The sequence below is a fragment of the Osmia lignaria genome, chromosome 5 (assembly GCF_051020975.1).
Source record: "Osmia lignaria lignaria isolate PbOS001 chromosome 5, iyOsmLign1, whole genome shotgun sequence".
Classification (NCBI taxonomy): domain Eukaryota; kingdom Metazoa; phylum Arthropoda; class Insecta; order Hymenoptera; family Megachilidae; genus Osmia; species Osmia lignaria.
In genome coordinates this window covers 8,811,630-8,838,760 of record NC_135036.1, presented here as the reverse complement: position 1 = coordinate 8,838,760, position 27,131 = coordinate 8,811,630, and the positions used below count along the sequence as shown (strand labels likewise).

At 44.9% G+C, this 27,131-nt stretch overlaps 1 protein-coding gene across 3 annotated transcripts in view; it reads right to left on the bottom strand.

Moving 5' to 3' along the window:
* Window positions 1-7,216: 7,216 nt before the first annotated feature.
* bi (T-box transcription factor bifid) overlaps window positions 7,217-27,131 on the bottom strand; it is a 77,754-nt gene continuing 57,839 nt past the window's right edge. For 2 of the 3 annotated variants that reach the window (XM_034325775.2, XM_034325773.2), the window contains exons 5-7: window positions 17,639-17,785; window positions 16,155-16,231; window positions 7,217-10,305 (exon numbers count right to left, since the gene is read on the bottom strand). In XM_034325775.2, the coding sequence (XP_034181666.1) occupies window positions 9,498-10,305; window positions 16,155-16,231; window positions 17,639-17,785 (1,032 nt within the window). In that variant the 3' untranslated portion in view covers window positions 7,217-9,497. The remainder of the gene's footprint in view (window positions 10,306-16,154; window positions 16,232-17,638; window positions 17,786-27,131) is intronic. The other variant, XM_034325774.2, reaches the window with a different exon arrangement.

Below are 27,131 nucleotides of genomic sequence, written 5' to 3'. Positions count from 1 at the left end.
TACGAAAATCCAACATCGGCGCCGACAAATAACTACCCATATTATCCGATCTTGTAGGCTACCATCTCACCACGAGTCCTTTGTCAGGGGACCAACGTTATGTATTAGAGGACCCCATGAAACCGAGACGCTGAAATACAGCCGTACCCTCGACGCATTTCCTCCCGGTCTTCTGCGTACCTTTTGTATTTTAGGGAAATTTTAACGTTACTTTGATAAATTCATGATTTTTCTCGCAGAGTTTGATAGACGGACCTGTGTTAATCTGTCAAATTATTGCGAATTATTGTAGCGATAAGAAAATAAAAATTTAAGTTTTCTTCGTGTTAAAGTGTGAACTTATTTCTTTACCCGACACCTATACCATTTTGTCTGATTCTGTTCGAACCAAGCCAGGCTTTCTACCGGGCAAATAATAAAGTAATTAAAACAGTGTCTGCCGGAGAACCAGTCGGTCGCTTATCTGGCCGTCAGTCTAGGCTGAAATTTATATTTCCTGCCATTATTTTTACCACGATTCCGGCAGACCTGAAAACGAATGAAACCATCAAGAGCCGGTAACGATACCGTTACTCGTAAATCCTACGGTCAACGTTATTAATAAATTTGAAAGTGTGAAAAACGTCTGGAAGCCCGATTGATTCAATGATAAAACAGCTCGAAACATTCCGCTGTCTTCAGAGTCTCGAAAGGGTATTCGTGATTCAGCCTCGTATCCGTTACCGATTCGAGCAAATTTTAATTCACTCGACAGCGTGTACTGTTTGTTATGTTTCCTTGTCAAGAGTGTCTTCTCTAGTGTGGAACGTTTGTTTTAATCGATGATTAAATATTGGACTGTTGAAAAAATTGAAACATCACCGAGCCGTTTATTAAGTGTTTGTATTTTTAAAATTCGATAGAAGAGGATGCTTGTGTTCAATGAATCAGGATGTATTCAATGATTTGAAGTGTTAGGAAAGTATCGATTAACAAAATAAAAATATAAAATACCGAAGACAATGAGAATTATAAACATAATGGATGTACCTAGTCAATATCCTTGATTCAAACGACATAGTTCCCATCCTATCCTGAAATCGTTCAGAAGGTCCGAGCAGAGAGTCAGCAAAGGCCGAGCGACGTTTTACAAGCCGTTCGATTAATTTCTCGTCGGCCAGGATGAATGTTTAGTTGGCCGATGGGGAGGAACGCGACGAGGGCCCCGGTCGACGCGCCTTTCATGGCCAGGAGACGCTGAGGGCACCGATTGTAAATTAGGGCAAATTGATCGCAAATCAGCCGCGGCCAACAGTCACTCCCACACGATCCGTTCGTGAAAAGGGGGAGGAGAAGAGCGAGTCGGACTTTGTATTTACGCGTGGACCTTGAACGACCGAGTAATGCCCGAACAGCCGCGGTTTTATTGGTCACCTCTGTTCCGACGACGGTAAATCCTCGAACCGGCAAATCTGCTTGGGATCGGCGAAGAAGTTTTGAGGAACGTCCTGGACATTCCTCTATTGGATTTCATTCATCCCGGATTAAATTCTTAATTATCCCAACGATAATTAACTCCTATTCCTACATTCTTCTTGATCACATATTTTCTGACATTACACGGACCAGATGCCCTATCGATTTAACCGATCCACATTCATTCCGCTTCCCGTTTCGAGAATCTCTAATAAGGGCAGAGCGACGAAAGGCTGGTACTCCATTCGCACCTGGTCCACGAAAGTCAGCGATCGTGGTTTCACGGAAGAACGAGGCGCGGCTGGCTGCGGTGTACAGTTTGGGAAAGGGTTGATCGGTAGGAGGGGGTTTCTTACCGGGGACAACGTTTGTCGGCGCGTTTGAGGGAGCCGCACGGTGCCTCTTAAAAGGGCCGAACTGTTACGTCGCGTTTAGGGAACCTGCCTCGCGCATTGGTACACTTCTCTCACCCCCAGAAGAAAGGTGACTTTGGTGTCCAGGTGAGAATGGGTGGTTGGATTCTGGAGATGCCTCGGCAAAGGGATCGTCGAAACGATGCTACTCTGGGAACTGGCTGCTCGAGATTCCACCGGCTGTTACGATCTCGTTGTCACTGGGTCGAGATACAGGGGAGAATCTTCTAATGAAATTCGTGGATAATTGTGGACCTTGTTTGCTGTCAGATATTCTAATCTGAAATTTCCAATCTCATGATACAGTGAAAGAATTCCCAGAATAAATGAAAGTATAAATCTATACCCTTCTAAAAGCAATTAGTCTTTAACTTAAAGGTACCCACCCCTCTATCTCGGTAACCACTAATTCCTCTCCTCGTTAGACCCCTAAACCGTCTCTAGAGTCCTCAAACGTTCGAGTCGGACCGTGTCAATTAACATCCCCGAAACTTGGCCCAATTAATCAGCGTAGTTGGATCCGTAAGGGAAAAAAAGAATGAAAAAACGATGTTGCGTCGAACGTCGGCGTAAATCCGCACCGAAATACGGCCGGCGACACTTCTCGGCTCCTATTATTCCTCTTTGCATCGGCGACGAACGAAGACGGCGTGGAAACGGGCCGGATATCTATAGCCGCGACCAAGAGGTACACGACTAGAGGATGGCTCCCGGTCTCGCTGGATGGACACGGACAGGTCCGCATTGTATTCTGCGGCCAGTAAATCCTGCTGCTCGTAGTGTAAATGAGAGGCAACCGTGGCGGGGGCAGGGTGAACGGGTTAACCTGGACCAGAAAGGGGATTCGAGGTTGGGCGTTCAGCTAACCGGAGAGAGGTGCAACAGAGACGGAAAGATTTATCTGGCCGCCGCGAGCAGCCCTTTGTCGCCGACCGCGGTGAGAAGTTCGCATTTTTCGCCATTTTTTTCCACCGTCGACGCCGTTGTTTCGCGTCGCCGAAGGATTTTTTTCCACCGTGCCTCATTCCACCACCTGGGTGAAACAGAACGCCCTAAGACTGGCTGATTGTTCCTGTCGCGAAGGGGACAGTTTCGATGGATCGAGGTAATGGATCCTGGACGATCGATTAGGATGGACCTTCGAGTGTGTAATGCGTGTTCCTGAAGTCTTTATGATTAGAACTGGAGAACCTGAACTTAATTGATGGCAACGCATCTAATGCGTGCTTCTATCGATGCTCTTCTTCTCTTCTTATTATGATAGCACCGTGCAATTAGCCAGAAGATGACGGAAGATAAGGAGGACGACGTAAGAAAATGCTGTTCGTTTGACTCGGTCACGTCAGTCCTGTTTTGTTATCTATCCTAGCACCAAAAGTTCATCATTATCATCCAAGAATAAACTAGTAATGTCCCCTTGTCATCCTCGCCACTTGACGTCATTCGGTGGAAGAGAAAAACACGTATCCCCGAAAAGCTATCGGCTCGACGGCGGATCGATCGATCAAGTGAAAAACACGTCTCCAGGGGACGCGTAGCCTTAATTTCTCAACTGGATCGCCGTCGACGAGCCTCAGAAATGCTTCTCAGATCGACTGGAAAGACTTCAGAAGGAGAAAGCCGACCGCCAAGTCGGCCACTTTGCATAGTTTAGCGCTGTGACACCTCCCGGTGTCAATTAAATCCACGTCGCTATCGGATTGTCGAGTGGTCCCCAATTCCCTTCAACCTCGAAATCCCCCCAGGACCCGGCTAACCGTCCCGTGGACTCGTTTCAAAGGCCACTGGGTGTTCGAGTTGCTTCCTAATCTTCTATTTATCATGCTAGTAGAAGAAGCTATTCTCTGCTTTACTATTTTCTATCGGATCAATTCTTCTTTTTTATTATTCATACAATTGTATTTGAATCCTAACAAAATAAATGAATTTAACACTCTTGAAATGTGTAGTAATTTCTCTACAAAAGAAATATTATCCTTTGTTCGAAACCACCCTTTTAAATGTCCGATTGATCCCTCGTGATCTAAACAGATTTCCATTTAATGGAAAGGAATCGTATCCTCCCAGCCGATACGCGATGACAGATTGCATTTTCGACGATGAATTCGAGTCCACCCCCCCTGGCGAAGGGGTTGGTTGTAAAAGGGTAGCCGGTACCAAGCGCGTACATAGCGTGCCCCGGCCAAAGAGCGCGCTTTAATATCGTTTATAAATTATTCCATGGAGATAGCCATCAGCATACAAATTGGTTCGGCTAGGAGCTGCGTTTCCTTCGATTCCCATCAGACACGGATCCTTTTTCTACGGGAACCTCTGTCTGGACTCTCGATTGATATTCGAATTAGTCTGTACATTTGTAACTTTATATCGTTACTTCAATTATTTTTATATCGTTTGTACGAAAGGTATATTTTTTATTCATTTAAATGAGAATATTGTAAAATTAACCCATTATCAAATTTGAAGCTCTAAAATAAAAATTATTATACCTCCTAATTTTTATAATTTTTTTCATAGAAAAGAGTGTCCATGTTAAATAAAATTGATGATTGATAAATTTGAAAGGGAATAGCAATTTTTCCCATGAAATGATCACGAATGAATGAAACCAGAGACGAAGAGATTCCAATAGTAGAAAGATAAGTATCGGTGGACTTTAATACGGCTCGTTTTTCGATTTTATTTCAGCCGAGCAGTTTCGCGGTAATCGATTCGATCACGAAAGCTGCTCGTCTTTTCGTTGTTCTTAAACGCGATACAGCTGGTATTAGCATACCCCATCGGTGGTGGATTAGCGGTTCCTTAAAAAGTCGTATGTAAAACGAACCCCTTCGTTGAAATTCGTTTCAACGAAGTCTATCGTTTCGGGGCCGATTAATTGCTTTCCTCCAATTTCGTGGCACGCGTCGAGAGGTCGGACGAGGAATTATCAGACTACGAGGATGAAAAATCACGAGTGAAAGGATGAGGAAAACGGTGTCAGCGCGACGCCGTCGTCGGATCGATTGCGTTGCATTAATTGACCATGAAAATGGAATGTCACGGCTCGTAGATTTTCCAGATTAGGCATTGACGTGACTGCCGCTCGTTTCTGTTCCCCGCTATATCGCCATATTTTTCCTCGCCGATGCATTTTTCTGTCGCGTCACCGGTTTAAAAGGCGAGCCAAACTAAGAAATCCATTTAATTGACAGACTTACGTACCAACAAAACTGCTCTTCTTCCGTTCTATCCACCTTCCTACCTTCCCTGAACCGTCGATAATTAATCGCGATCAGTTCCGATGTCGAACAGCTTTCTAATTTTCTAACATCGCGGTGTTAAACCGCGGCCATGAAAGATTCATCGAGCTGGAAGGATAATCGAGGCAGCTGAAACATGCGACGAATTCCGGCCTGGCGAGCCTTTAAACATTTACGCGGCAACATTTTCATCACGCGAACTTTCGTAGGAGGTGTAGAAAAAAGAAGTAACAATGTATTTATTCCGGTCGCGATACAAGGCTTGTGGATCATGTGAATTTTTTATCGTCACTCGTTAAAACTCGTTATCGTCTCGTTGAAAATTGCGATATTAACGAGGAACACCCAGGTAAAAAGCAGTCTACCATTCACGAAGATTTCGCGATTACATTGAACAGTTTACAACGTCTCATCGCGGAAAAGAGGTTTACATTCATTACTCGTTGCCGAAATTGTTGGCCCTCCTTGCTTTAAAATCGGTTATATTATTTCAGCTAAATTATATTACAGAAGGCGAGCGATTTACAGCAAAGCGTTTTCCAAAACGATTCTCGATACCGTGCCGGTTAAACCTGTATCGAACCTTGGATCATTAAACCGTCGTCAATTAGCAGGAAATTAACAGGCAACTGAAAATTTGCCAGGAAGTAACCGCGGTACGCAAATTCGTCGCCCCGGGGTCGCTTTTTTTCGTGGGTCCACACGGGTGTGCATGAATTATTTATACCCAGGTTGCTTGTTTACAACAGCGATCGCGATATTTGCGTAAGAAAAGGAAGAAAGAAAAAAGGGTTGTTCCACCGTAAAGTTTCGCGTTGGTCGAGAAAAAAGCAGCGACTTACACGGTCCACGGGTCGGTGTTCTAATTATACAATCACGCAATTTGTACGTTCACGTGCGATTAAGTCGTTAGCTTTTATGGGGAGAGAGGAGGTAAGCAGAGGCTCGGACGCGACGAGAAAAATTCAACAGCCCTGGTTGATTTTTAATCGGACGATTTTGTTTATTCAACGACCGTTTGCCGATCGGAACGAGCCGTGTCCTTGTCAGCGAGAACGATTATTATCCCACTTACGTCGGAGATCGATCACGCGATTAACACTGATTACTAGATCCGACAGCAAACGACGAGTTTCCGTTTTGTCAGCAAAAGCGACAACAAAATTCATCCTTTTTTCTACACGGAGTCAAATTGCGACACGATTGTGGCACAGCCATAAAAGGGGCTGTTTCACGAGGCTAAAATCAATTGAAATTAAGGGGTAGGCTTTCCTTTCCCTATAGTTGAATTTCTGAGAAAATTACTTTTGAGAAAATTAGATTTGAATGACCACTTACCTGGGACGATATAGAAAATATAAATTACAGAATTGAGGATTTCGAAGGAAAAATGGATTCCAAGGTAACGAGGCAAGGGGTTGATGGTTGCGTTTTCTTCTGGTTGCTAAAACAAATGGAAAAGGATGATCATGATTAAAAAGAGAGAAACAAGTCAACATAGTATTTTTAAATTAATATATATATATATATATAATTCTTAGTCACGTGGATCTCGGAGGGCGTTTCTGGGAGGTAGGGGGTGGCGGAGCAGGGGTTTGGGCTTGGTGGATGTACAATATACAATACAAGCCACGGAATATCACGAGTTTTCGTGTTAGTTTCCTTTTTTTTCTTTTTAGAACATTTCGATTCTCGTCGAGTTACATTTGTCTTTTGTTCATTTATTTTATTGCTTCTTATTTTTTTCTTCTCGACAACGTGTTCTCCCTCTCTCTTTCTCTCAAAGCACAAGACTATACGCAAATCGCTTCGAGAAATAACCGCAACGGTGAAAAGAGTGGATAAAATAAAGAGATCGATGGTTGAGCAAGTTTGTCGCGAAACTTTGAGGAAACGTCGCGGAGTTTCTCGCCACGATTGCACAGGGCCCCGTTACTAGACGATACGGCCCTGGTATACGCACAAAAATGTGCGCGTTCTAGTCTTAATAGTTTGCGCATTGATTTGACAAATTTTTCACGGTATTTCTTCTTATTTCTTACGTTGAATCTCTTTCTGTGACTGAACGTCTTGTGCGACTGGGTTTTGGTCGTCTTTCTCGAACGATCGCTGCTTTAATGATATTTAAAATTACCTTTTTTTTTTTTAAGTTTCATATTTGTCGTAGAGCGATGAGACAGTTAGAGAGATTGAAAGCAGCGGATTGGTTGAGAAACACAACTTTGAACTTGAGCCTTTGAATCTGACTTCACCGTCCTGGACGAGTTATGAATTTTTTGGATTTATTGCAATAGGCTGGGTGATGTGTATCGAGGGAAGGATGGTACCAAAGCTTTGGAATACAATTTGCATGACCTGGAACAAGTAAAAGGAACGTAAGAAAAGAAATAGAATGGTGGGAAACTTTTAACAGAGGTCGCATTTATTTAAAATTTTAAATAGGAAAAAAAATATTTTAAAAATCTTGATGACAGTTTGCAACTGGCAAAGTGACGTTAACTAATTAAAATCACGTAGGAACAGATATAGGTATTCACATTTTTACACAATAAAAAGTGACGAGTTAACTACGGTTTGTACATGGTTAAAAGAAAAATCTGAACGGAAATACTTACAAGTTCGCATTTCATACAAGGCGATGATCACAAATTTTCACAGTACTTAGCTGCAATTCTACTATAAAAAGAGAGAAAAAAATAAAAGAAGGTAATAAGAACCGAAGCTTCCTCGCAGTCAGCAATTGCACTCCAACCCCCAGCAAGACATCCGCGAACAGTACCACCCTTTTTTTATCCACCGATTAGATCAATTATTCCGTCCAGTACGATACTTGTTTTCTCCATCAGGATGCGAAATTTTCATCGTTGAAAGAGTTCGTTACGGGAACACGTGAGATTGACGATGGAACCGGGAACGCAGGTTAGGGGTGAGCATCCCCCCTCGCTTATGGAAACGACAGAGGCTGCAATCAGTTCGCTTCTACGTTTTTCTGCCGACAGTTCGACGTTTTACAGCGTTTATCCGTAATATATCTACATCGATCGCTAACGTTTATACAAACAGGAGACGAAGGAACGCGGGAGAAGGGCGAGCGGTGTCCTTTCTTCGAAGCAACAATGTGGAGAAATAGTGGATCAACGTTCCCGAGAGAGATTTATCGAGATAAATAGTTCCGATTCGGTCCGAGAGGCTCGAGAAACGACGCGACGCTAGCGACGCGACGGTGGCGCCCACTACGCGACCCTAACTCCGCAAACGCTTGGTTTTCGACGTTTGTCACCTAGAAAATACGTTCGACGCGAGCTCGAACCGAAAAGCGGATCGTGGGACCGAATCGGATTTGGATTATTTCGTTGATTGCACCTTCTCGATCGTCTTTCCTTTTATTTTTTTTTTTTTTTACCTTCTTTATCGGTATTTTCGAGGGCGTCGAGGCGTGATCGGGCAGCGTGCGTTTATGCGTCCTTTTTACGTCTCTCTAATAATTAATATAATATTATATTCAATAATTAATACAGAGAGTAAGTATTTATATATATATAATATATATATATAATATAATATAATATAATATCACTAGGGTACATATGTACAGGGGCTGCAAATAGTAGGAAGTGCTTTTGTATTGCAATGTCTCCCTCTCTCTTACATCTAAAACGCACGCGGGCGGGTACGCAGTCGTGCTATTTCCTTCCGTTCGCTACCATTCGAAACGATTCGACACCCTTCGAGCGTGGAAAGATTAGGATTCGACGAGATCTGAAAGTCATGGAAAGTTTCAATTTCGAAATTGTCAAGACCCATGCGAAGACCTATATAATTGCACGAAGATTTTTGCGTGAAGCCAACACGAGCTTCGGAAACTTGTCTCGACGTCGAACGACACTCCAAGCAGCTCGAAGCGTTTCTTCCGTGTTCCAAACACGATTTCCATGTCCACCATCAGCCTATTTCAGCCACCCGCGTCCCCACCCTTCCGTGCCCCGGATAATAATGTACACCAGCAACTCTCGCAGTCCAGCGCGATCCACCTTCGGGCATTTTATGTACACTCACAGGGAGCCAGGCGTAGCGTGGCGAACCAGAAACCAACGGATAACGAGACTCGGATCCTCAGGGTAAAATTGCACTTCATAGTCTCGAGTTTGTCTCGTGATCGCCTGTTCCCCGGAGGGACGCGGAGGAGCCCGTAGCGCCGCGAAGCGTCCCTGAACGGGGCGCATTGGGTGCCAGAGGGTTGGACCGACGACCCTCTCCCCTGCTACGACGGCTCGGAGGTTGAGTCCGGCTCCCTCTCGTCGCCGGACAGCTGTTCAAGGTCACAGGGTTCAGCCAGCTGCTTATCTTCAGGGTCGTCGTTGGTGCTAGTTACAGGTTCGTTCTCCTGTCACGGACTCCCTCCGCCAGCGTCCCCGTCGGCCCTGTGACCGGGCGTCAAACTGGGACTGCGCCTCCTCTTCTCTTGCAATCCGTTCACCATGTTCTCGATCGACTTCAGTTCACCAGCCGAGCTGCTGCTGGACGTTAGGCCGGCCGTAGGCGTCGGAGAACCGGTGGGTGGCCTTGGTGGCGGGGACCTAGGACTGAGCGTCCTACTACCGGGGGTGACAGTCTCGAAAGCGGAACCGTGAGAGGGTGCTGGAAGCGTGTACGGCGCGAATCGATGTCCCTTCAGTTGATGCAACGGACTGGCCAACGGATGGGGGTAATGGGCGAATAGGGCAGGGTGCTGGGACGCGGCTAGGGCGAGTTGCGCGTTGAACAGCATGCCCGGTGTCACTCCACCGTGGATTCCCAGAGGACTGGGTGGTATTAGGGGACCTGGACCGGGATAGAGACCTGGTACCGGAGGATAGAGGTAAGGTAAAAGAGGAGGATGAAGCGGTGGACCCACTGACACGTCGGGCCTCGGTCCCTCCGATCCCGTGGGACCAGGACCACCTCCGCTCTCCGAGCCTGACGACTCGCTGCCCTCGCCTCTCTCGCTGGTCCTGTCTTCCCTCTCGCGAGAATGCTCGCGCTCGCGTTGATGGTGCGCCGGATGGGGTGTGTCCGGACCCACCACGTCCAGCAGCTTGTCTTCGTCGTCCAGCAGATCGTTGACGGAGTTCGAGGAGCGACGCTTCTCAGGGGACGCTGGCCCACCTGTTGTCAGACGGGAACCGCCTCCTGACACTGTCAACAGCGCCTGCCTTCTGCAACAACGACGCAGAGTTAGCAATCTTATAAGGCTGGCCGCGTGTGATTTTATTTAACCGTTCCTCCCGAGGGACGGGCATTAATTTGATATAATCTGAGACCTCCAGGCGCGAGACACGATACCTTCAGGGATACGATTATAGATACACGGTTATTTTTTAAGCTGCACTCTGATCGAATCTCGCGCGATGGGTGGGTCTCAGAAAATATAATCTTAAGCAGTTGAAACGTTCTCGATCCTTTTTTCTTAAACAACAAATTGAAAATATATCGTCAGAAGAACAATACCGTTAAGGGAATCTTACGCGTTACCACTTACACTGAAACGGAAGAGAAGTTGTTGCTGCGGAAATGATTGTGGTAATCTTGTGTTGTACGCCGTAAGAGTTCACAGCTGTAATAAAAGTTTACGACTCTTTCGGTGCTACGTTAAATATATCCTTCATTCCTTAAAGAATATATATCATCTTTTTGCGACGATCGCCTCTAATTGCTCAACTGCTGTTCTTGGAACTGAACACTTTCCCTCGAGTTTTTACTCTTGGAAATTTGAAAGTTTTGACAGTCAAAATCGTTTGACATTCACCCCTTGGTTGACATGTTTCGCACCTCCAGCAAATTACAGGCGTTTTAACTGTCACGCCTGTGTAGTGCGTATGACGTGTCATTAGATCGATTATATTGGGGTTACTCAGTGGAGTCCACGATCGAAAGGTTGGATTGAGTTCAAATTTAAATTACAAGTGAAAAATTGAATGCCCTTTTTAATTTATCTGAAACTCACAGAACATTACAGGATAATCACTTTAATCTAACACTATTTTATTTGACAAAGTTTTATATTTCTTTGTATAAATAAATTCCACTCATCTCGATAGCGGTTCGATACCGATGTGTTTCAATTTTCAAACCAATTTTCTTCGAAAACCTTGGCAATCCAATTTCCAGAAACCACTTTCCCTCGTAAACTTCTGTCGCGCAATTCCCAGGCCAATTTATATCGAAACCAATTCTGTATTCCAATTTTCGACTCGCCGTACTTAAAACAGTCTTTCCGTGCGCCAAGTTTCGTGAACATCCAAGTTCGCACCAAAACCAATTTACCCCACAAACCACTTCCATCGACTTCGCCTCAAACTTCAATTATTAAACCGGTATGTTTAAAAAATCTCTGTGATTCATGGGCATCGTTTATCCCATTCAAAGATTCTTAAATTTTTTCACAAACAAATCAAACACTACACCCTCCAAAATATTTGTAATAAGATTTTTATTAGACGTAAAGCACTTGTAATAATCGATGTAGACGATCACTTCAGAACGAGTAGTTGAAGTTTAAACGAATTCAACCCAGCACCCTGCGCCGAACCGAGGAGACTCGAGAACTTTCGCGACCCGTGCCACGTCGACTCATCACGGCGAATTTGCACGGTAGATCCCGCACACGTCGCGTTTCCCGTCCCGATCACCGTAGGAACCTCGAAAAAATTCATTTGGCGAAAGCAAGATTATCTTATTACGTTCGTGCACGACCGTGTCCCGGCGAGAAATCGAGGCGGCCGTGGGCAGCCGATGCAAATCGACGTGTTTCAACGGACACGCCGAACAAACCTAAGTATCGTGTAAGACTCGGCTAGAGCCATTCGAAAGCCGGACGTAATGACGGGCTTACCGATACCTTAATGCCGTGTAATGCGATCAATGCACCGACACAGACGTGACAAAACGACAACAAACCGATAGAAAGAGCGAGAGGGATGTAGAGTACGTACATCGTCGGTGTCGCACGGATGAATCCGTGAAGCTCGAAAAGGTGTTACGCTACGGTTCTCCGGTTTCCGACGCGCTTAAGTGCAAGAGCACGTTAAAATCAATAGTTTGCGTGGACGACATACAGGGTACTTGGCGAAGGGCGAGCAACTAGCTCCCTTTGCTTTCAGTCGTCCGCTGGTGATCGCGAAATTTCACTGCTCTCGGTTAATCTTAATTAAAAAATGATAATTGCACCAGGAAGATTAAGTTTCTTCGTTAAGTGTGGTAACTACGGTTCGCCCTGCTGAAATTAATTCCATAAACTTAATCTCTAAAGTGCTACATTGTTCTCAGTGCAAAGTGGTGTTAATTAATTATCGCGTCGAGATACGTAATTATTTATCTTGGGTATGATTGGAGATTTTTAAGTTGGCTATGAGAAAAGTGTAATTGGGTATTATTAGTGGTTTTGAAATCGTAGGTAACAGAATGAAAATGATCAAATCACACAATTATCCGTGAAACGCTTGTCCGATTGATTTCGCTGGTTCTACTTGCAAGTTGGATGAAGTAATTGGATTCACTAGGCGTGCTTCACTCGTGCACGCGACTGTTCCAGTTTCGAACCGGTTGACAACACTTGCTTTCGAACGCGATTTCAAATCTCTGCCAATAACATCATTATTCCCTCCTTGTGTACCGACGGAAAGGAAACTTTAATCACGAATCAGGCATCGAAACTTGACTATTCGTTCATCGAATAATCATCTTTTAGGGACCGCAATCGAGGTTCGCTCACCAAGGAAACCGGGATCAATATCTTAAGATAGCAAGCTACCATCTTCTCGAATAACAACAGCTACCTGAATTTGTTTTCATTTGCCTATGGTATCAAGTATCGACTATTAAATTCAACTTCCTAAGTTACCCTGCGCAATCGTTGGAACGTTTGTTCGATCAATCGTACGGAATTACTGATAAAAGTGCTCGAACAGCGCAAAAAGCGAGAACAGCGAACGCGTCAATCTCGAGTGGACCGCTTTCTTGCGGCAATTTCTCCGGATAATCGGCAGAGCCGGCAATATCGATCACGATTCCGGTTAATATCCAACCTGTCTGCCCATTTTGGCAAATTGCACCCGGTTCGGCTTTCCACCGATGAATTATGCATCTGGCGGAAATCGATCGGGCCGCGGTAATTGAACTATTTCAAAAGTCGCCGCTGAATTATCGGCCGACGCAAACCCGATCGGTAATACACGCCGCACCGGGGAATCCCTTTGATCCGCCTTCGACCACGTGTCCATGGTCTTTGTCTTAGGTGCAATGACCAGTTGGCGTTTTTCCGAGAATGCGACCGGTTCGCGTTACATACCTTGCGTTCGCGGCTTTCACCGCGCACCTAACGCCTTCCACGCTCCACGGGTCGCGAATGACCCAGACAGAAATTTAAAATTTGAACTTCTCAGAGGGTGCACTCGGGAAACTAAAATTCTTCTAAAGTAATCTAAGAATTCGTGAATAAATTTCTTAAATTATTCTTGGTCCTAAATTCACTTCGATTACCATTAACAGAATTCAACACCCAACTAAAATTCTTACGAATCGGTTTCCGGAAGCTGACGTGGCCTTCCTTATCCCTGGCTAACGAGGCTGGTGTGTTCGCACGTAGGTACGGAAAAAAACGAGTCAAAGGTCCCGTATAATTTCGCCATAATTATGGGACGTCTAGGTTGCTGATCGAGTAGGCTGTCGATGGTCGACGGTTCAGACAGAATGAAAATTCAGCCCCCGTTCAGGCCTTTGACGTTCGACTATCGGTGTCATCCCAACCCCTGTGTGTCATCCTCGAGGATTTGTAATCACCCCTTGCGAACCGTTGCTTTTCCCGGGGCCCTCGTGCCGCCGCAACGAACCCCGGCCACGTTCCTTTTTTTTTTTTTTTTTATTTTCACCCTGAAAGCGCACCCACCGACTACCGTACACCGAATGATTCCCTATGAAATTTCTGGCCTCGATGATTCCCGGCGAACCGTCTTAATGGATCGTTGACGGTGAAACGTCTTTCTGACGGCAGTTTCGATGATATTGTTAATCTGACAGGGGTGAAGCAGCGACGATGACTGCGGGGATGAAAAAAGAAAAAAATGAGCCTCGAGTGTTTTCTCGCTGGGGGATGATTCGAAGGGTGTATAAAATGATGAATTTAAAATTGGGATACTTTTATTATGTTGCTTAGGATATTATTGATACGTTCATGGGGTAATGTTTGTATAAACGAAAACAATGGGGCGTGGTAATTAGTAACGCAAACGGTGGAAACCCCTACGCGGACAGATTGATTCTTTGCGCCCTATGATACGGTCGTTCCGGCGTGCCCTGTGATAAATGACGTGACAACGAGGGGCAAGTGGTATCGTTTTTTCTTCGAAAATATGTTTCTTTTTAAACGGCGCGTCGAATCGACTCGTCACACTTGAGTTGCATAGCGTCTCGTGACCGGTGCAATCAGTGCCCCTTTGTTAAGGACTTAACGAAATAGTAAAACGTTCGGCGTCAATGTTCAGAAGAAGAGTTTCGTAAATCACCGTGTATTTTCCAATTTATTTCTATAGATTTAATGTAAGTTGAAAATAAAAAAAAATCACGAGGGTGTAACCGTATCAAAGGTCCACGATAGTAAAAAGAAAAAAAAAAGAGGAGAAAGAAGGAAACACAGGAGGCCTAGTACGCCGGAAGTGGTTCCCCCACCACGAAAGCACCCTTTATACGCCGGTTACTGGCTGTAGCGAGGATATAAAATTCAAAGCCACCAAGTGGCACCCTCCACGCTAACGACAGCGCCGCCCCTGAGCATCAGTATGCTAATCCGATGATTGGCTATGTTCCAACCCCGTTCTCTCTCTCTCTATCTCTCACGGCTCCATCTCCTGCTTCTCTGCGGCTTCCTGATGGGATCCGGCCACCCTTAACCGAGAACCATAAGCCAAAACTAACCCTTATTCTAATTAGGCGGCGCCACGACGCGCCCCCTGCTTTGCATATTTTCTCGATTAACCTCGCCCTTTCTTTATCCGTCCGAGCGTCAGGCGTCGCTTCAATTTCCGCGGAATTTTCTCGACCATCCCCACCCTCCGTCACTTTTTCCAACCCCTCCGGGCATTTATCTAAGGAACGGTCCGCCACCGCGTAAATTTTCCGCTTCAAGTTTAACGATTGGAAAAATAGTGGACGTTAAAGGTGTGATTAATAATGAATCGAATAGAACTAGGAAGAATAAAATAATTCAAACAAATAGACCGCAAAGGGAAAGGGTTAGAAAGCTAAACAATCTGAGACGTAGGAAAAACAACCCCTAAATCCTGTACCAGTCCATTAAAAGCATCGAAAATCCACGCAACCGCAATTACGCGCACCGCAAACGATACACCCTTTGTGTACGTAACCCTTCCTGATGGTAGACGTCTTCGCGAGCCCCGTCAGCGCACCTGAATGACCTGGTTAATGCCATTCGTGGTACGGACAAATTGTCGAAGCTTACACGGGCTTTGGTAACGGCGATAAGCGTGTAACGAGGATTACACAGCGAGGTTAACGAGGCTGCCACGAGGCCTATGCATAGCAACTGAACTTAACCTCGTCAGGATCCACTCGAAACTACCACCCCCCCAGGCGCGACCAATGAAATTGAAATGGTCGACCCTCCTGGCTGTAAGCTCATAAAGCCGCGATATTGAATACAAATGGACGATACCCGTCGGCCGACCGACCAGGGTGCAAATGAGCCCCGTGAAAGCAACCCCTAACCCTGAGGGTTGACCCGGAGCTCGATACGCCGGCAGTAATAGCGCGGATCGAGGGAGAGAACGATCAATTAGACTCGTATCTTTAAGACAAGACTCGGGTGAATTGCTTTTCGTTACCGGGACTGATATTTTGCATGGGGTAGTTTATCATTTGCTACTTTGTTTCTTCAAATAAGTTGTGTTACGTGATTTGGATGAATCTGTTTAGATATTCTTTAGGGGTGAGTTTTGGAATTGTTCTTCTGACGATGGTTATTGTTTAACACAATTTTGAAAGCGATACTCACTTTTTCTCGCGCTTCCCCGCCCCCGTGTCCCGGAATCCTTTCGCGAAAGGGTTGTTGTCGATCTTCAGCTGCGTGATCTGCGAACAAAACAGAATTGTTAGAAAATTTCTCTCCTGATTTTGTTTTTCGATTCGAGTTACAGGGAATTGATGATCTCACGAAGCGAACCGCTCGCGGCGGATTTCGAGAAACTTTCTGAAGAAGATCCACAGAAACGATATCCTTCTTCCGGCCCCAGATACCGGGAAGAAGCCGCGATAAAGAGGGGGCCAGGAATCGGGCGACGAAATATTCGGACAAGGGGCCCCTTTTGCTACCTCAAGAATAATGTGTACCAGGAAGCACAGGGCTTCTTCGAACCCTTTAATTAAACTCTGCTAAGAAAAAAAAAATGTCCATTCGTACGCGTGCTATCCCGAAGAGAGTTCTTCGATTAGAAAATAATTTTTTGAACTTCAAGATTTTTAGTCTTTGAAGGGTGAAAAATATTGTTGACTTTTCGCGAAATTCAGAAATATCCCGGTCACTGTATAAACAGTTTTAATGAAAATATGAAACGAAGAGAAGATTACTAATTTCGAGTGACAGCTGGAGGCTGAATTTTCCGATCAGTTCTCATGAATGTTATTAGCAACTAATTGACGAATGTTCGGGGAATAATTTGTAATTTCGATGTCCCTTCTAATTGGCTTAGCTTGCCAATATCATCCTGATTTTTCCCTTTATTTTTCATTGTAATTTCATGAACAAATAATGAAGCTTGTTAATTAAACAGATTCGCTGCACTTTACCCGTTAATTACAACATTTTCTTTAATTAATTCAATTAATTCTGATGCGATGCCACTGATTCGAGCTAAACATCGATAATCAATGCGCAACTGATAATAACTCGATAATAGCTTTACATCGAAGTAACGGATAACGTTGTTACACTCTATCATCTTTCATTAGGCGAACAATGAAACCGAAACGTTAACCAATACAGTCTCTTTAACATAATTGTAATACAGGTAACCTTTGAACAATACGTTAGGTACTTGTGTTCCACGAAAGTCTGTGCAACACGTTGGAAAATTGATTAAGATTATAATATTTAATTTATGCAAAATTAAAATGAAACCTACTACCTATGATTTTCTATGATTTTCCTAATACATTGCGATAAATTATTATAATATTTTTAGGGTTGACGATCGATGCAGCTTCTAAGGGAATCTGTAAAAAATCCCTATAACTCTAAATGTTCCCAGACGACGATTTTCATCCCCGAAACTTTAGCCCGTTTTCCAGGAACAAAGAAGAAGAAAAAGGACAAGAGCGTCGTCTCGAATCGAACAAAACCGAGCGGGCCAACAAAGAGCAGATCGATCCTGGTAGAATAAAGTCTGAAATTCGGAGGATCGCGGGTTAACGAGAGTTTTCCTTCCATGGTGTTCCACGAACGAGGACGATCCCGGAAACAGGAAGCGGATGTTCACTCACCTTCTCGTTCTGATAGGCGGTCACCGCGATGAATTCCGTCTCCTTGAAAACGTAACTCCTGAACGTCGAGTAGGGAAGCTTCAGGATGTCGTTGGCTCGCACCAGGTGAAACCTCGGTTGGTATTTGTGCATCGAGTTCAATATCGTCTGAAACAACGAACGGAGGATACATTGGGACAGACTGTTTCAAAACGCAGAGCCCGTGCTCGCAATCGTTTCACCCCTTCTCTTTCAAGTGGCTTTCAAACAAAATCAACTTGGCTGACCTACGTGTTTCTTCTTCGAGGCTTGCGCAAACTTAGCGCATCACGTTTCGTGACACCGCTGTTTTACATATACAGAGTATGCGGACTCAGGTATGTATTCATAATTCAAGTTGCAATGCTCAAAATTGTAAAGCTTTCAGATTTCAACGCTGAAAATTGCAAAGCTTTGAGACATCAACCCTTAAAATTGCAAAGCTTTGAAATTTTAACGCTCAAAATTGCAAAGCTTTGAGACTTCAACCCCCAACATAGCAAAGCTTTGAGACATCAACTCTCAAAATTGCGAAACTTTCAGACTTCAACCGCCCCAAAATTGAAAAGCTCTGCAATTCCAAAAAGTCTAAATTGTCAGGAACTTATACATGTAACAGCTTTATCACAACGGTACATTATCATGGCATTACGATCCGCAATCAACGAGTCAAGTTCGAATGAAAGTTAAAAAGAAGGGGAGAAAGAGAAAAGCAATGGAGAAGAAACAAAAATTCTAGTCAGAGTTTATCATGCTTGTGAGATTATTTCGCAAAGCGTCTAATCATTGCTCGAGTTGCATCATGCAATGCTGATCGGCTCGAACTCGCAAACTCATATTAAGCTCATCTTTACGTTTAATATCTCCTCTTGGCGATGACAATTTTCTAATACAATATTTCCTAAACTTTCAACTTGCAGGCTTGCGATTTGAAAATCTCTAATTGTAAAGTTTTGTTTCCCGAAAATTACAAATTTCAAGGCTCTGAATGATTTTTACAAAATCGCAAAGTTTCCCTATAAACGCATGTTTGTTTCCTCGGAAGGATAATCATTATCCTTTAAAATCATTCGCCGCTTGCGACTGTTATACACTGAAATGCATAATCCAAGGAAAGTACGGATTCTGAAAGGAGAAAATCTTTCAGAGGAAGAAGAAGCGACGCGGTAACCTGTGTTTTTAATGGCGAACGCTTTCAGACCGATTCGATGGCAAATAAAAGGAATCGACTCGCTTTTAGTCGCTCTCTCAGAGGCGATGCAAATGCACCGCGGTGGCAGTAGTAGCTAACAAGATTGCACAGGACATTCCATCGAGGAATGGACGCGACTCTGCTGGTAAGTCTCGATAAATCTACGTTCCATTCGGGAATCATGGTAATTACACGGCGGAATTTTCGTAATGGAGAAACCGGCAGTCATTATTTCACGGTGTACGCCACTGATTGTAAATGATTTTGCAACATGACGGATGAACTACCAGAAATATGCCTCGATTTCGACCTCTTCTTATTTTTTCTCTTCCTCGCTAATCGATATAATAAAAATTCTGTATGATTTTCTTCTTCCTACCTGACGCTAAAATCCATTAATTTCTATCGAAGAATATTAAAAAATGTCGACTGGTTTTGAGAAACAAAATATCCAAAAGAATGTCGTGAAATTTGCTAACAAGAGACGAACAAATCATCCAGGGTTAATTTACCATGGCAGTGAGATTCCATTCTCATCGTTTCTTTCGGAACCATGAAACACGACAAGATAATAAAAAGAATAAAAAGAGTTTAATCGCTTGATGAGAAAACAAAGGATCGACGAAAGTCCACGGGCGTGGCGTGGAAAGCAAAGTCCTCGGCGTTCTTCGAGGAGGGAAAGAGGGCAAAAGGTCCCGCGATCTCGATAACGCGAAAGCAAAGAGAGAAACTGTGTCCAATCGAACGACGAGGAATCTCTGTTTCGCGTTGATCAGGCAATAAATAAAACGTGGACCGTAACAGTTGGTGGCCGATGCGTGGAAATCGTGATCGCACGAAAGAAGCTGTTGGCCCGCGAGCGTCGCCATTATGCGCGGCTTCGCACAAAGCAGAAATAATTAGCGCTGCTCCGCTGATAAGCCGGCCAATCTAGGCGTTTGTCATTAGCCTATCAAACCTTCTCTCTCTTTCTCTCTTCGATTCGTCTCTGTTCGCGCCCGCGCGTTATCTTCTTTCCGTGGAAGTCCAGGCATCGACACGCCTCCGACGCTGTGGAAAATATGTGCGAACTCCGATCGTTGCAATTAGTATCTACGCGGTGATTAATACCAGCTAAGCTGCCGTATTTAAGAATCTCTTTTTCGAAGTTCTACGAAACAGTTGCACTCGCATTACTCCAGTTGTATATCGAATTCAAGCCCTGCCTTCTATTTCTAACGATCCGAACTAGTCCTATAAAATACCCAACACTTTTCCTCGGATTTTTCCGAACCATCTTAGGACGAGAGTCTACGTTTGTCACGAAGAATATTCTCTCGTAAATTTCGCTTGTATTTCGCGTTGCGATTAAAATAAATAAACATCTCCATTTGATCAGAATATTATATTTCCAATGGTACCTGGATAACACAATGTTAAAAATCAGCCCGAAGACAGTTCGTTTTTCAACGCCGGCAGATAAACTCATCAGAAGGAGTTTGAAAAGATGAAAATAAAACGAAGACCCATTCGAATACCTGGTCCCGCTCGTATATTCCAAAGCGGAGAGTCGAAGCGACAAAAAAACGGCAGAAGGATCATCCGCGGTCCTGTAGATAGGAATAAAAAGAAGGAAAGATCTTAAGGATGAGCAAACGACGACGGTGTCAATAGCAAGGAACTCTCGAAGAGAAGTGGAGGGAAAGGTAGAGAGAACCTGGCACCGAAACGACTCGTCCAACTTACATAGATAGGTACATCCATAGGTGTGTCCGTGCCGCGTGAATTGACCGTCCGGATAAAATGGTGGGAGGTGGAGAAAAGAGAGAGAGAGAAAGGGTAGGGAGTGGATGAAAGTGAGAGAATATGCTGGCGGACACAGAAGCCGACGCTGCTAATGACTCTGTCCGCGGTAATCTCCGGGTGTTATCTGTCCTGGCTACCTGGGGCCCACCTACTTCGAATCACGAAGCTGCACACGCTTCTCACTCGTTTCCTGCCGATCAACCGCCTCTCCGACTGGCTTAACATCCGAAGACAATTTTCCGTCTACCCTTCGTTGTATCATTGAAAATTTATAAATTTTTTAAGCGGACCCGGGAATTTATTATTCTAAAATTCTCTGATCAAATTTTCGTGCGGCAAGAAAGCAGGGTGTACGAGTAAAAACAGGATGCTCGTTAACGGGCGAGGTCTAAGCGAAAGAAAGCGGTGGCGCGCGCTAGAAAAACGAAGGAAAAGAAGAGAAAGAAAGAAGCTCTCGGCTGGTTTCTGTGGCCGTGTGCACCGCAAACTAACTGCGCACAGTTGCCTTATGTACGGACTCTAAGTAATCCTCGAACCATCAGCTAACTTCTTAACCCTCAAAGTGAAAAGGGCCGCCTCGAGCTGCGTCTTGGCACGACAGAAGAAGAGGAGGAGGCGGAGGAGAAGAGAGAAGCGTTTCGAGGGTCTGCTCCTTTGTCTCTACGTTTGTTCGCCGGCGAGGCTTGGCTCGACTCGCTTCTTCCGTCGTGCGGTGCGAGTTTCCGCGCGGAAAGCAGCCGAGTCGATGACGTTAGACCCGGAGAGCCAGCAAAACCCTTTCGGTGCCGAGAGACTTGTTTGCCCTTCTGTACGATCAGTTGGCCAAACAACGACGCTGCCATCTCCCCCGTGACACGGCTCGCGTGCAACTCGACCATTTCTTACCAGGAATTCCTTTTTTCAAGACCATTTCTGGTTTCCTTGCAAATGCTATTTGGAATTTTTTGTATTCACAGGGAAAGCTTTCTGGAAACCAAACGCCCTAATTAAACTTCCAGAAATTTTAAATCCCTAACAAAACACCTTATTAAGTGCATCCTAGTACCCGAAAACATAGAAGAAGCTGAAGTCTCTACCGAGTACATAATCAGCAGCTCAAAAGATTTCAGAAGCGTCAACTCCACCGGAACTTCCCTTTTCTCTCTGTCTGTGGAGCGGAAAAGAAAAAAAGCAAACAACGAGTCGAAGAAGAAGGTGAAGAGAAAAAGCGAGTGGTGGATAGGAGAGATGAAAAAAGAAAATAAGTCGCGGGAAGAAGGTGGAAGACGTTAAGCCGCACGCGTCAGACGGCGTTGCGAGGGGGGGGGGTGGAGAAGCGAAAGGGTGGTGAAAAACAGTGGCGCCACCTCGGCAGGAAGCGGCAGAGGAGCGAAAGTAAGCAAAAGCAGAGGGTCCTCCGTACATATCGGGGGTGCGAGAAAGAAAAGGCGAGGCAGATTGGGGGGATGGAACGCGGAAGAGGAGAAGGAAAGGAGGTGGTCGTCCTGGTATCGACCGGCTGAAAAAGGGGTGGATTTTTCTACCCCTGGGCGGAGGACCAGCGTGAGGGGGACGTGTTCTGGACTCGATTACGACTAGCCCACCTCTGATCTCTACGTCTCCGGCTCGTCCCTCGGTTAACTTTCACCCCCCCCGGTTTGAGCCTCTCGCTGTTTGTTAAGGGATGTTTCGTACACGTTTGTTCGCCCACAGCGGATCTTTTACCTTCCAAGTGAAAATTAAGAAGCCGAACTTGCCGACAGACTGAACACTTTAGGCGTCGCATTCTCCTCTTCGGATTATCGAGGAGAAAGCAGGGTAATTGCAGTACCCTCTGCTGATTCTACATAAGTGTCGTGTTTAACCAAACTCTTAAAAATAATTTAAGAAGGGTAAATATTTAACCCAGCCAGTTCAAAAGCACCGTTCATCGAACCAAAGTCTCTCATCCTCTCCCACGCGAATCTGGTCGCAATCTCAGGCATGAATGAAAACATCGTGTCCGGTTACTGAGAAGCGGTCGTAGCAAAGTTTGACACCAATGGGACCCCGGTCGATTCCACGGAATCCAATTAATCCCCAGATCGTAGGTAGGTTCGAGGAAGCGGAACGCGTGGGAGCAAGCTCGCGACGCCTCGCGTTTATTCCTGGAACGAATTAGCTGTCGTTGCTCTCTTCACGACCGCTTTTCGCTCGCGACCGCGGAAGCTCGAGAAACAAGGGAGGGAAAGAAAAATGGATCCTCCGGGGTTTCTCCGCCACTTTACTCGGCCGGAAGCTAATTGGCCCGAATCGAGGGTGGCTTTTCCATCATCCGGTTCACGGCATTATGGCCGGCTCGCACGTGAGCTGGCCGACCAATAGGAACGCGAGTCGATGCTCCAACGACCGGGAACAACCGCTTCCAAACGATGTTCCTCGCCTTTCTTCCTTCCTTCGGTCTAATTCTTCGATCACCCTACTCTTCGCTGGATGCTCGCTGATAAAACGCGATGGAACCATGATAAAGGTGTCGAGACTTCGACCCATGGGTACTCGATTCTTTCTTTTTACGATACTATCGATTTTAGGGGAGTTCGTGAGATGGCTAACTTAGGCCGGACAAGATATTTGAATTTGATTGCTTTCTTATGTTAGAAGTATCTTCAAATTATCGTGACTTAAGTGGAAGGTTCAGAAATTTAAGAAATAATTTTACTACCTCGGAATGAAATCTAATCTAATAATATTTTATAAAATTAAAATACAAGATGGAATATTTTACAAGTGGAATAAACCGCGATCGGTGTCCTCACCGTTTAATCGTAAATTACCAGGTCGATGTCGAGTTAACGGACGACGATAATACCTATTTACTTTCATTCAATGATCAAAGAACCGCGTTAAGCCGATAACGCTTATCTACCCTTCCGCACAGTGGACCCATTCAACTCTGAATTCGAAACTGACCAGCAATTTCCGTGCAATCCCGTCGTTAACCCGGAGGACTTTCAGAATCGGGACAGCGTCGATTAGCGTCACGCGCGAGCGAGAATCGTTTCGAAACGATACGGAAGAGAGCATTTTTTTCGTTTATCCCCGACAGTAGAATCGGTATTGAAGTGAGTTAATTTCGTGCGGTCGTGTTCGTCGTTTATTTAACTCGATTTCGTTCCCCCTATACCAAGGCCAAGATTGCTGAATAAGTTGATTAGCAAATCGATTGAGGAAATTAATAATAATGAGGATGGTCGTGATTTTATAAGTCCCGGGGGTTGAAGTCTAGAAAATAAATTCATCGACGGAACAGTATTTCAAGAATCGAAAAATGTTCCGTCAACTAACCCATTCTGAAAGCCACGCGAAAGCCTTCACCCTTTTAGGGATCAACGTTTCACCCCCATCTATCGATGATTTCACAGGGGAAAAATGGGGGAGAGCGATATTCGAGGAAAAGCAGAGGAAGCGTACGGCAGAAACAGAAACATCGTCGGAGAGAAGCATCCCTTGCGACATCTTTTGAAAAACCATCCCTCCACGGATCGCCGCTCGATTTCCATCGTTCGGGACTAGGAAAAAATTCAACGGAGGAAAACGTTAAACGGAAATCAGCCGGTCGTTTACAAAGAACCGACGCTTCTGGCCGGGGGTGGCGGATGGCAAAAGAGGTTCTTTGATGGGTGCGCAGAAATACGCTCGAAAAGATGGAAAACGCCGCGGGGACTGGGTCCGCGATAGGGGTGGGGAAGGGAGTAAGTGTGAAATTGCCGGCGATGCTACGGGAGAGACCGGAATTTTCCTCTTCTCCGCGAAACTGCTCCGGAATATTTCAGGGGGTTGCTTTTCAGCGGAACGATGGACGCGGCAAACGGAGCAGAGGGTGGTTTTACTCTCGCGACCGAGCTGATATCGGTGAACGCTTCAAGAGAGTCTACGCTGGATTCTAAAGGGCTGAAATCGTGGAAACATTCGAGTGGAAAGGGTTGATTGCAAAAATTTCGATTCCAATGGTCGACTCCTTTTTATAAATCGCATATCTGAGTTTATTAATCGAAGGACCTTGGAAAATGAAAATTTGCAAAGGTTTCACATTATTCTAAAATTGGTCCTAAATTTGTAAAACTAAAAAATGCGCGTAATTAAAATTCGCGACAGCTATCGCGTTGTTTTAATTGTAAAATGCGTCGCAGAACAGTTTAATCGAGTTTCCTCGAGCAATTAGTAGTCGAGCGACATTAAAAATGCGTCGTACAGGGTTATCTGAATGCACTTCGTATTGTATACGACGATCATTTTCTTTTTTAAAACATTGCTCATTAGTTAATCAATTACAAATTTGCCAGATACCGTAGCAAATAAAACCGTATATTTCGCAAAATAATTCTTATCGACTTGTTGGTTATAAACAAGATAAACGAATCGCGCATATTCATTACGCAACGAACATTGTTTTGTAAATTTCATTATCGTTAAAAGTCATACTCTAATTTTTGCATATTAAATCAGCACCGAATTAAATCACGAGTGTCCTAATAGAATTAGATTTCTTATTTTTTGTAACACTTTTTTCTTTCACACCACGCGAAACATTTTTTGCATTCAATTTGTAAATTGAGATAAAGAATAAATGAATTCGAAACATGACATTCCCTTTCATTTATCGCTGTGAAGGAGTTAAACAAATCACCCCTGTTAATCCCTGGATCTTCCAGCAATAATATGATAATAATAATTTCATCGGACATGTACATTCACCCCTCGTCAAACGATTCACCCTTCTACATCAAACAAGACGGTGCCGCGAGCCGACAAAGACGAAACCACCCCCGTGGGACAAAAGAAAATTCCTTCCTCTTTAAATTCTCTTCATCCCCTATCGATCGCCGATCCCAATTTCCCAGCACGAGAAAAGCATTATTCCCTAATCGTTTCTCGATCGTACCGTAACAATTTCCTGCCCGGTTTCCTGTCGAAACACCGGCCACCCCCTTCGCCGACTCACCCCCATCATCGAGGATCACGGTGACCAACAATGGTGCTGATTGAAACCAATTATCGGACCTTTCTTTCGCGTACTTTCCTCTTCTTTTTTTCTTTTTTTAACTTACCGCCACGCGGTCACACCACCCTTATTTCCGCTCGAGATACCGCGAACCCTGTAATTTCCACGGGGTGACGGGGTCAAATGCAAAAAAAAAAAAAAAAGAAAGAGAAGAAGAAGAAAGACAAGAGAAAACAAGGGAGGCAAGGAAGAAAACCGAGGTCTGAATGCGAGCCGCGAACCAACCGACTGCCACCCCCTTTCGTTTTCAGACCCGACTGCTTTGTCCACCCACGAACCAACCCCTAACGGGCACTGCTAATCGAGCACCGTTTTCTTCTTCCTTTTCTTTTTTCTTCGAATACAAACGATCCCTCGGGGGATATTTTTCTTTCCACTGGGAAAACGTCTGACGTTGACCGGAATGAATTTTTTAAAATAATTTATTTAATAATTGCTGATACTAAGGACTTTAACCATCGTCATTCGATTTTAATTCGCTGGCTTCCTTGGCGATGAATAAACGTAATACAAATTGCGTTTTTTAAAAGTGTCATACACCTACTTGGTGAATGAGGATCTGTGTTTGGATCTGCCTTCGGCGTTGAATGAGAAAGAGTTATAAGACGTTCGTTCGTGGCTGGGATTTCCAGAAGGATCGTCCGAAAAATCGTAAATATGGATAGCGGTGGCTCGTAAAGAAGATAAATAGGAGGGGCAAATATCGGTGGAATCGACGCGTGCATTAAGCGTCCCCGGCTACGCGTCTCTTTTCGTCGTTGCTTTTTAGGATTTCGTCGCATGAATTTATCGTACGGCCGGCTGGCTATCCGTGACCCCAGGCCCGACGCTTGGATAACCTCTGAAGTTCATAGCGCGCTCTATCGCAATCTGTCTCAATAACTCGACGCAACGATGCGCACGACCGGCCTGCTAATTGACGTGTCGACCCGTTTTTTCTGCCGTGGGAAGTTGACTGCTGATTTTCGATCAGCGAAAATTCATTTCACGTAGACCGGAAAGAGGATCGAACGACGAATTTATCAAGATTTTAAATTTCAACCTCTAATTCCAACGGAATTATGAATTTCTTTTTCGAGCTATCTACGTTTCTTCAGATCTTCCATCATCAAAGATCGTGGAATCCGGGAAGAAATGATCCTAGCTTTTACCGAGACCGACAGGAGGCTGACAAATTCGAAGATCCGTGCACTTTGGGCGACGGTAAGCGGCGGTAAGGCGGCGTGTGTAATTAAACGTGTTTGCACAGGCGTCCGCGGAGTGGCACAAAAGGTGTCCGCGGGCCCAGGAAGCGCTAGAGTACGGGCCTCATCGGTAGGAGAGGAAAGAGGTACCGTGCAAACACGACCGTGTGTCTCCCACAGAGGCAGTAAGTGAGTCCGGCCTCCGGCGGAGGTCCTAAAACATTCAAACGACAAACAACAAGGAGTCGAGGTCCGCCTGTCTTTCCTTCGACTGTCGCCCGAATGTCCGTTAAT